The sequence below is a fragment of the Brachionichthys hirsutus genome, chromosome 12 (genome assembly GCF_040956055.1).
Source record: "Brachionichthys hirsutus isolate HB-005 chromosome 12, CSIRO-AGI_Bhir_v1, whole genome shotgun sequence".
In the NCBI taxonomy this organism is placed as follows: Eukaryota; Metazoa; Chordata; class Actinopteri; order Lophiiformes; family Brachionichthyidae; genus Brachionichthys; species Brachionichthys hirsutus.
The window spans coordinates 11,359,052-11,369,295 of NC_090908.1; the positions used below are offsets into that span (position 1 = coordinate 11,359,052).

General features: G+C 50.8%; 1 protein-coding gene across 1 annotated transcript in view; it reads right to left on the reverse strand.

The window, feature by feature from the left end:
• Positions 1-4,080: 4,080 nt before the first annotated feature.
• sema5ba (sema domain, seven thrombospondin repeats (type 1 and type 1-like), transmembrane domain (TM) and short cytoplasmic domain, (semaphorin) 5Ba) overlaps positions 4,081-10,244 on the reverse strand; it is a 41,182-nt gene continuing 35,018 nt past the window's right edge. Inside the window, 5 exon segments of the mRNA XM_068746603.1 lie at positions 4,081-4,257; positions 5,940-6,145; positions 7,890-7,934; positions 8,807-8,944; positions 9,281-9,332. Coding sequence (XP_068602704.1) covers positions 4,081-4,257; positions 5,940-6,145; positions 7,890-7,934; positions 8,807-8,944; positions 9,281-9,332 — 618 coding nt within the window.

Sequence of the window (10,244 nt, forward strand, 5' to 3'; positions counted from 1 at the left end):
TATGGAGGATTCACTTTAAACTTGAATCAGAATATTTGTACCATCGGCGGTTTTATTTACCACACCGTCATCGCTATCGCTTCCACTCAGGGCGACTGCCAGCGTTTGCAGCTTCCGTCGGCTGGTTAAGTAGATTGAATTAAAAAAACGCGACGCTCCGTGCCGCACCGCCGTTCCAAACCCCCCCCAACGTCGGAACTTTGAGACACTTCCCCCGTGACCCCGAAGAGGCTGAGCGTCGAGGCTCGGAGGCGTGCGGAGGTGATTTAACATCGTTTAGTCTCCCGTCTCTGCTTTATTAGGAGGAGGAGGAGGCGGTTCAGTCTCTCCGTCTCATCGCTCTCTGTCTGCTGGGGTTAACCCGATCATCACGAGGAACTGCAAGGAGAGCGGCCCAAACGGCCCGTCTGCTTGCTTTCTTTCTCCGTAAGTGTGGAACCGACGTTGTGGTAAGTCTTCCGATACGACCAATCCCCTTGGAGTTCCTCCCAGACGGGCTTTGTCCAGGCCCAGTTTACGCACAGACAGAACCCTAAAAAGATAAAAAGAATTCTCTCCGGTATTCGCTTCGGTATACTTAGACGATATTTACCACCTTCAATACTCTAAAGGTAGAACTCGCCATTCATCTTGAACTCTTCTAAAATCTCTACAACGTTAACAGATTTGTAGACGACGGCTGATCCACGACGAATGCGACTCAGCGTAGCGCCCAGTGAGAGGAAGACTCGACTCGTTTGTCACTCGGCCATTAATGCCGGTGACCATCGCGGAGCTGTTGTTGCCCGTTTTCTCCGGCTACCCTCATTCCTCACCTCCCTTTGCTTCTCCCCCTTCTCCTCTGCTCTCTTATCTGTGTGCCCCCCCCCCCCCCCCCCCACACACACAGCCCGCGGCCTCCTTGGCGACCGACCTCCCCTCGGCTTCCCGCCAGATTTTCCATCACTGCGGCTGTCCGTCAGCAGAGTGCAAACTGATGAATGCTTTCAAGGCGACCATTAATAAAAACGCCAGGAGGCGGAGGAACGGATATAGGGAGGCGGGTGAGAGGCTCAAACGTAGAACGATGCCCGATTACGGGCGAGTGACCCCTGACAACTCGTGATGCAGCAAAACACAAACAGTTGCTTACGTGAAGGCTAAAGATCACGTTTATCCGATCGGGTTTATCCGTGCGACAGCAGCTGTCCCAGCTTTGGGCTTGATTTGCAGCAGAGTCATTGTGGTGCGATGATAAAGCGCCGGTGTCTCGGCCACTGGCACCGGCAGTGATGCACAGGCGCTCTTATGGACACTCCCTGACTCCTCGCCTCGCACGCCCAATCCATCTCTCCCCCCCCGGGCCGCATACAGGAAGGGATGCACCGCTGCTATTCTTCATCTTCATCCAGGAGACGCTGATGGGGGAGCGTGGCATACACTGTCAAAGAAGCTTTCATCTCTTTTCACTTCTTTGTGGATTTGAGCTTCGTATCCAGTTGGAATGTCGGGATTCGTCTGCAGCGCAGGACAAATTCCTGCCACTGGGGTGATGAAGTTGAGACATCGTGAACTCGCTTAACGACGGAGTTACGCTCCGAAGACCCCGCCGCTAAAAGATTCCGTTGTTAAAGGAAACCGGTTTATCGGTTTCTCTCGTCCGGACAGAATCTGGACTGGAACGCATTTCCGTCGCATGAATCAGAATCTGCACGGTCATTTTGTATAATACTTGATCTATTTTTGGTTGTGTAGAGACGTCAGCTCCCGATTTACAGATGCAGTAAAGGCACACCACACACACACACGTTTTTTACCAAGATAGACGAATTGGAACTTTCGGTCTCTTTGGGGGAAGCATTGCGTCAAACGTCAGTCTTCATTTCCTGCAAGGCGCTGAAGCGTTTAGCTGCCAGCGCATGCTAATAGTCTGCCATGGCCAGAACCCCCGGCTTTAACAGGAACCGGAGAGAGTGTATAAAATATCACCAATCCCTTGAGCCCCCTGACAGAGCCCAGTGGCACACCAGCGTGTTGGCATCAATGTTTATTTATCCTTTATAATGTACAATATACAAAAATATAGCGTACCAAAAAGAATTCACAGTGTCTAAAAGGCAGTGATTACAGTCTACATGACAGGTCGAAGGGTACACCTGGTAAGTTGCATAGAAGGGCAGAGCTCAAGACTGATCAGGTGAGCGGAGTTCAGGCCGGTGGGGTGTGTGGGGGGGGGCTTATTATTCAAATTCACCTGCTGTGTTCTCCGCGTGCACTCGAGTCTTTAGAGTCATCTCTAATCTGGAAATGTGATGTTTGTGCAGCTGAAATAACCCCCCCCCCCCCCCTGGGTGATCCGTCCCCGGACAAACCCCCGCGGCCGCTGTGGACTTAGCTGCTGCAGGCTAACAAACAGCGTTAGCTGTACAATATACAGACACATTTACACGGCGGTCCTGCTGGATCATCGGACGGGCCTTTATGGACTTCTTTATACAGACAGAGCTCTCGTCCGGTGCACGGACAGCAGCCGAACGTAAAAAAAAAAAGCATTGATCCATCGGGCGATCGTAATAAAATAGAGCTGTGGAAATGCCCGTTTATAAACCGTCCCTTGACTGTAAATAGTGTCCGTTCCAACGCTTGCAGGAATCAGAGGCGTGACCTGCAGCGATTAACAATCTCGTACATGAAATATAGAAAAAATGCTTCAATGTCAGCGACAGAAGTATACAAACAGATTCACCTTCACCGACCTCCTTATATATATATAAGTGTATGAAAGCATTTACATCGTACAAAATACAGCTTTGTCCATTCGGGCATCCAGAAGCAGAGATAAGAGTACGTTAGTTGCCATGGAAACGCAGCCACGTGCTCATTCAAACATTTGTCTTTTTTAAATTGTATTTTCAAGCGGCATTCAGGCATTCTTTGTAAAAAAACAACAACAACAACATATCATTTTTATTGTTTTATAGTCGCGTTAACATTTCATGGAGTGACGATGGAACTAATGATGACATGAGAGAAACAAGAATTAATCATCTATCTTACTTAACGAAACGTTTCCTCCTATGCTACGGCTCATCTGAGAATATTACGGATAAAAAAAAATGAATGAATAAAAAAAACAGAATAAGTGCCAGTCTACTTAGCTTATTCTACCATCATAGAAAACCCAAATCTGGTTGTTCGGCGCGCCGGCCATATTTGATATGACCGCCGCGCCGTTTAGCACTCAGTAGGATCGATGCATCCTTTGGAGAATCAATCAATCGATTCCCTTTCAGAAGTCTTTTAGTTCTTGGGAAATCAAAAATCAAACAGAAGAAACAAACGTATCTCGCCCTTGCCCACCACGGCGTTCCCAAAGCTCGATGCACAGTTCATCCCTCGAGCTCCTCGTCCCAAAAGGTGTGCGGCTCTTCTACAGAATATTTCCCGACACAGGCTGGCGTTTATTGTCCCGTTTAACAGCCGGCCAGAAAACTTTATGGACTCTCTGAAACGATCTTTCACCAGCGGTGGAGCGTGAGATTCCACCTCTGGCGTCCGAGCCGAGGTTCTTTCTCTGGTTTATTCCTTTGGATGCTAGTTTTCAGTGCTTTTATCATCCGTTATAAGTTGGTAACAGGCTGGGAATGTTTGTAATGGAGAGGCTTGCACTGGTGACCCGGACCCAGAGGACTGCGAAAGGTTTTTTTCTTTGTTCATGTTTGTCTCTGGACTCGTCGATGTTTGGCTCAGGAAAGAAAAACCTGCGTGTCTAAAGCCAAAGGTCAACCTGCTGGAGTCTCCACGTGACAATCTGAGCTGACATCCCTTAGAAAAACACGCCTCCAGCTGGGACCCCCCCCCCCCCCCCCCCCCAACCAGGACACGGCTTTTGTAGTCCGAACCTCATGATGAAAAGTCCCACAAATGCCCTTTGAGTCACAAACGCTTCCACGTGTCGGGGACGAGGGCGAGGAGATGCCGGACGGCGGAATCCGGCCGAGCTCTGAGTTTCAGTCCGTGCTACGCCACCAATGGATGGCGTTGCGGTGGCGTCCTCTTTGGGGGGCAGCGGGAGGGCGGTTTGGCGAGCCGGGGCGTGCCTCAGCTGTTGTTGCTGTGGTTGTAGGTTCTGCAGGGCGAAGGGGAGGAATTGGGCTGGTAGTCGTATTTGCCGAGGGCGGCGGGGTAATAGGTGGTCGTGTAGACGTTCGTCTGCTGGAGCGGCGCCGGGTAGAAGTTTGATCTTTCATCCGGCAGCAGGTTATTTTTGTTCAGCGTCTGGAAGGACAAAGCAAACGCAAAAATAATGACAGGTTTAAATCGGATATTTGTACTCGGTCTCTTGTACGAATTAAGTAAACACAGTATCCGGTGTTAGATAGTGACGTTCAGAGTCGCTGTTCCCTCTGCGTCCAGATATTCTACTTCCTGTCAATCCACACTTCCTGTTCAAGAAAGCAACTACGGATATTCCTCATTTAATGAACTGCTTTTAAAGTAAGAGAAAGAAACTGGTGCCAAATTAATTTAATTCACTCACCAAAAATCACCGTCATAAAGGGGTCCAATAGGCACCATCGTGAAAAATGGATCTGATCCAGAATGAGGTCAGGATAAAATATTACATTTTAACATTATAAACCAATTTATGGATTCAAAAATCAGTAAAAAAAACTGAGAACAATCTAGAACCTTACGGTGCTGATCCAGATCACAATGTGAACGGTGTGAATCCAGTTAGGAGAGGAATGAGCTGCTTGGCGGAGGTCTGTGCTCTCTGAGAGCTTTTCTAGTTTTACTGTAAGACTGGAATGTTTAGCATAAAAGCAGATTGGACAGAATAAGCTAATGCATGTTTTAAAGTTGGACACTATTATGTTTCTGTCACATCAGCAGGTATTTCATTCACCCGAACAAAAAAAAAACCTTCTCTGGCCTCGAGGGTTAAGTAAGTGAATTCATAATCAAAGTAAAAAAAAGGGGTAACAAATTGAATTTATTTCATGTCAAGCACACTCAGTGCACTAATGTAAGAGATGGCAGGAAGTCACTGCAGCGCCGTCCAATAAAAACAAGCCCACAATCCACATTTTATTCTAATGCGATGGCGGATTCTCCGCTACAAGCCGGCCGTGAGGAGAAAGACTTTCCAGGGGAGGCATTAGGCTAATGTAAATCCATCCGAACAGCTCTGGGGACAGAGGCGGGGAGATAATCAGGTTAGAGTCGCTGAAATACACAAAGCTGGGCATCGGGAATTGGCCGGGAGGAGAGGGAACCTGCTGGATAAGCAGCGATGCGTCAGCACGAGTTCTGGCTCTCGGCACCGCCAAAGGTTGTCAGCGCACCCCCCCCCGCCGCAACACCGATAACAGCGAGGACGATAACTATCAGGACCCCGCCACGGACACGAGGTCGCCCTGGTTACTGAGATGCTTATGTAGAACGCTAGATATTAAGAAGAATCCACGATGGAACACGGTAGCTGAAAAGTAAAGACTTGATTCCACAGGGCCACATTTGAAAACTCCAAAATCTGAAAATCCCAAACCAGGACGAAACAGAACTTCCAGACCCAGGGGGCTGGAAGCCGCCTGAGACGGCCTCGGGCGCCTCGTCTATAGCGGCCGCCTCTGAGCCAATCGCCGTCTCCTCCAAAAGTTGTTCGGAAGTGAAAAAGCTAACCCACACAAATTTAGAAACAGACAAAAGAGGTTGTCGAGAATCAGCATTTAAGTTTCCCCAAAGTTTATAAAACCTTCGGAATCAAAGTGCTCCTCGACTTTCTGTCAACGTGACGGCACAAAGGGCCGATATCAGTAGGAGGTTAAGGGTTAAAGGTTAAAGGAGCGACGACGCTTCAGGAACGCAAATAAGCGACACTATAAATACTCACATTCCTACTTTCTTTCATTTGTACAATCTGGAAATAAAAAATGGCGGTCGGGGCGTGGACGCACCTTGAACTCCATGGGCGTGTACTTCTCGTTCTTTGGCGTGGTGTTGCCCTTGTAGTTGAGGTGGTTGGGGGTGGTGGGGTGAATGATGGCCGACTCCTGCGAAGGCTTATGGACACGCTGGCAGTAGACGTAGATCAGAAAGGACAGCAGGCCCGCCCCGAGGAAACAGGAAACGCCGGTGGCGATCAGGTGGATGGAGGTGAATGCTGGGAAAGGAAGAAGAGGCGTGGATTGTTAACGGAAGCTCGGCGCTCCTTATTGCTCCTGAGGTTAATTCCACACTCGCTGTATCGCCCATATCTCACATGATCCAAGCTTTTATAAAAAGGTTTTTGCCACATTTTTGCCAAAACCTGATCAGGTTCTGGTTTTCCATCGGTTTTGCAAACCAGTATACACAATCATATCGCTGAAGCCAACCGCCACGCTGCGTCGCTGTAAAGCGGAGTGCATTATTCCGCGGGCATCGATCTGAACGCCTCACTGTAACGGAGCGTCTCTAATCGATAGCTGCACTCGTTCGTCCGGGTCGTAGTGAGACTTTTACACTCAGCAAATTCTACTTCTAATGAAGGAGTCATTCAAGCTGAAACCCATACGGCCTGAAAGTTAACATTCCATGGGCTTTTTTTCTGTGATGTTATTACAACACAACAGATATAACTTATTACAAGGTAATCACTTTCTTTCCCTGTTATTACTTTGTAATAGTAGGGTTAGTCGTACCTATTACTTTGTAATAACAGGGCAAGTTTTCTCACCACCACGGTGGCATAGTTGGTAGCCTTGCTGGGGGGGGTAAAATGGCCCTGGTTTCGAATCCCACTACGGGAATGAGATGGAGCAGGGGCAGCAGGGTAGGCCCAGGGCACACCTGGGCGGAGTGGAGTGGACAAATGGTCCAGTTCACTCCGCCCAGGTAAGGCCCTGGGCCTACCCTGCTACCTCCGCTCCACCCCACTCCCACAGCGGGACTCGATCCCAGCGCCACCAGTTGAAAGGGTATAATGCTACCAACACACCAACGTGCTGGTGAGGAGACCTGAGGTATCAGCAAAGTCGTACCTGTCGAATAGTAAGTTGATATCTCAGACCACAGCGTGTTGTTATGTTGTTGTGTTGTTGTGTTGTTATGTTGTGCTTTTTCCTTTTGTGTTATGTGGAGTGGGCGTGTCTCCGACCAGGTGACGTCGTGCTACTGTCTATTTATCCTATTGTTTGATAGGGTAACATGCAGGTCTCAGTGGTGTAGTGGGTAGCACACTTGACTCCCAGCCGGAAGGTCCTGGGTTCAAAACCGAGGCTTGCAGAGCATGGATTTTTTTACAATAATTTGAGGTTTGGTCCTCGGCGGCTGTATTGGATCAGCCGATTGATCCAGCCGGTTTAAGCCTCTGCACTTTGTGATAATGAGAGAGACTGAGTTTGGGTGTGAGAGGTATTGCGTGTGTGGCACTCGCATTCGGTCCCAAAGTGTTCAGGCCCCCCTGCGATCGTCACACTTTTCCTGAACAAACTGACCCCGGCCCTCCATCAGAGAAGGGAAAAGTGATGTGGCCCTCACAGGAAAAAGTTTGGGGACCCCTGTTTTAACCGATGGACGCCTCCAACGAGGAGCCGTCTCTATTAACGTGACCGGTGGGAAACCTCGCCGAGAAGGACGACGTCGCCAAACAGAAGATCCCAGCGGCGAAGCGACAGTGAGCGCAAGATGACCTCCTTTCAAGGTCATGAAAAGATGACCTTGCAGCCATCCTTCGGCCCGTTCCAGCAAAAACCGCACAAGCGCATGTCGATATTTCGTCCTCTTCTCGATTGGACGAAAAATAATTCATCAGAGGCAACATGCACGTGAAAATGCACACGTAATGCATGGAAAAGACATCGCAGACAGACGCAGATTAACGTGCACGCTGACACGAAGGGAAGGCAGCTGGTTGGTCTACTCACCCCCGCAGTGCTGCTCCTTATCAAAACCAGATGCGGGGAGAATGACTGCAGAGGGGAGAGGAGCACAGGGTCAGACGAACACGCATGCACACACACACACACACACACACACACACACACACACACATGCACGTGGGACAGCTGTCGGAACACGGAAACCACGGACGTCATGTAACATCATGCAGAAATGATGAATGATGAATGAGAGATTGAAATGTCCTTAAAACGGCTCCATGAATGCCCCCGTGGGGGCTTTTGTTTTACAATTCCAAACTTCTGAGAGCAACATTGATCGTTGTGTGAGATAAAAGCGCTCCTCCGTCAGATCCAACCTCCCTCGCTTCGTCGGAGAAGCGTGACGGCGGTAATTTAAAGCTAAAAGGCGCGTTGGTTGCTACCTACAAATCCTTGGAGGGGAGGGGGTCAGGGAGGGTCGATGCGTTCGTGAGCAGACTCAAAAACCAGAGCCACGTTTCCTCTATCTTTTTTTTTTTTCAGCCTCCCCTCTGCCAGTGACCTTAAAATGGTCCACCCATCGCCCCGGTGATATACGCAGCGATGTTGGTGTTGTGACGAAGCCATTAATATTTACCCCATTCGTCTGCGGCTCATTAGGGATTCAGCGCGTGCAGAGGTCGGCGCCGCCGGCGGGCGTGAACAATCCTCTCAGGAGAAGCTCCCTGAGATCGTCGTCAGCATATCAAGGCGCGCCGAGGCTAATGGGGCCGATCGGCGCACTTCTGGATCGCATTATGCTCAATTAATAGTGGTGCACAAAGAGGATTGTGGGCCGCGCACGCGGACGTTCCCTCTCGCGGAAGCAGCCCCGCAGGAAACCCAGCTCATCTCCCGAGGAACCTTTAGGTGGCGACGTGTCGGCCGGCGGCGGGCGACCTTGAGGGACTGGACCGACTCACCGGGTATTTCATTGCAGTCTCTGCGCTGAGTGCTGTTCCCCACGCAAGGAACGTTGCCCTGAACGCCACACGGCCGGTTCCTCATCTGCAGGCCCGACTTGTCGCAGGCCGACCACAGCGACCAGGCCATCCAGCCGCCTAAACACAGAGAAGAGAGCAATCAAGAGACGCCACGGCGAGCCCCGGAGCACGGCGAGTCCAAACGGAGTCCAAACGGAGTTCAGACGGAGTCCAGACGGAGTCCAGACGGAGTCCAACGCGCCCGCCGCCGGCCTTCCCAAGTCCAAACACACCAAAATGTGTTTGTGATGTAAACAAGAACGGAAGTGCGAAACCAGAGGAGGGTTTGTTTAGTGCGCCCCATTTCCCTGCGCCGGGCGACACACCAGCGGACAAAAGCCCCCGATCCCAAGAGGAAAGCTCTGCAGTCATTCTCCCCGTAGAGGCCGAGGACGAGGACGGGCCTCTTTTTACCTGTCCCGTCCGGCGCTCGTCCGAAGGCCGCTCCGTTCCCGCCGCCTGCTCCCTTCTCGCCACGCATCCATCTAGAGATCCACAAAACACATCGACCACCTCAGGCGTGTCCAATAACCCCCCCCCGCGGAGGATCGTCCTTGTGGCCCAGACGAACCCCGTGTGATTGTAACGTGGGGTCTGGAGAACAGACCCGAGGCTCTTCGTTGGCATTCCATCCCGTCGGTCCTCCCCTGCCGTCCTCCGTTACTGCCGGACACTTTCATCTAATGACCTTCGATGGAGCGCCAAACCAGGTCGCCTCTGATTCCGCGTGCAGGAAGACACCCCCCCCCGAAAGATAACTGACGTCTCTCCCGTCGGTAAACAGATGCTCGTCCACGTCAAACGGGAAGACATTAACCTGATAGAGGAGTTCTTATTAGCGTCTCAACAAAGGGAGCGAAGACGACAAGAGGACATTTATCTCTCTTTCCCTGCAGCTACCGGGGATGATGAATGCGAGCGTCGCTCTTCCCGTGACCGAGCGCCACGTCCAAATGACAGGCAGGAGAGGAAAACGGCCTGCTAAACGGGAACGGCTCCTTCGTTCGGGCAGCGGTCGGGGACGTCCACAGGAGTGGGACGCACGTCCTTATCTCAGCTACGAATGCGCCAGGACACAGTTGGTTTCCAATTAATAAATAAAATGAAAATCACACTGCGGCGTTAAAATGCTGAAGGCCGCTTGATATTCAGACGAGAGTTGGGCCGACCCTTAAAGTCGGGCAGATCGCTCATGAATATTTCAGCGTCCTTGTGGAAGCGGAATGGGAGTGGGGGCAGCGGCACCGAGGGCGTTGAACGGTAACCTCCAAATGAAAGGGGGGGGGGGGGACCTCATCCCAAGTGGAGGTAAAAGAAACGACTCAAGAGGGGTGGAGCCTATGCCAGATGATTTTGATGATTTTCGCACCGAAATACG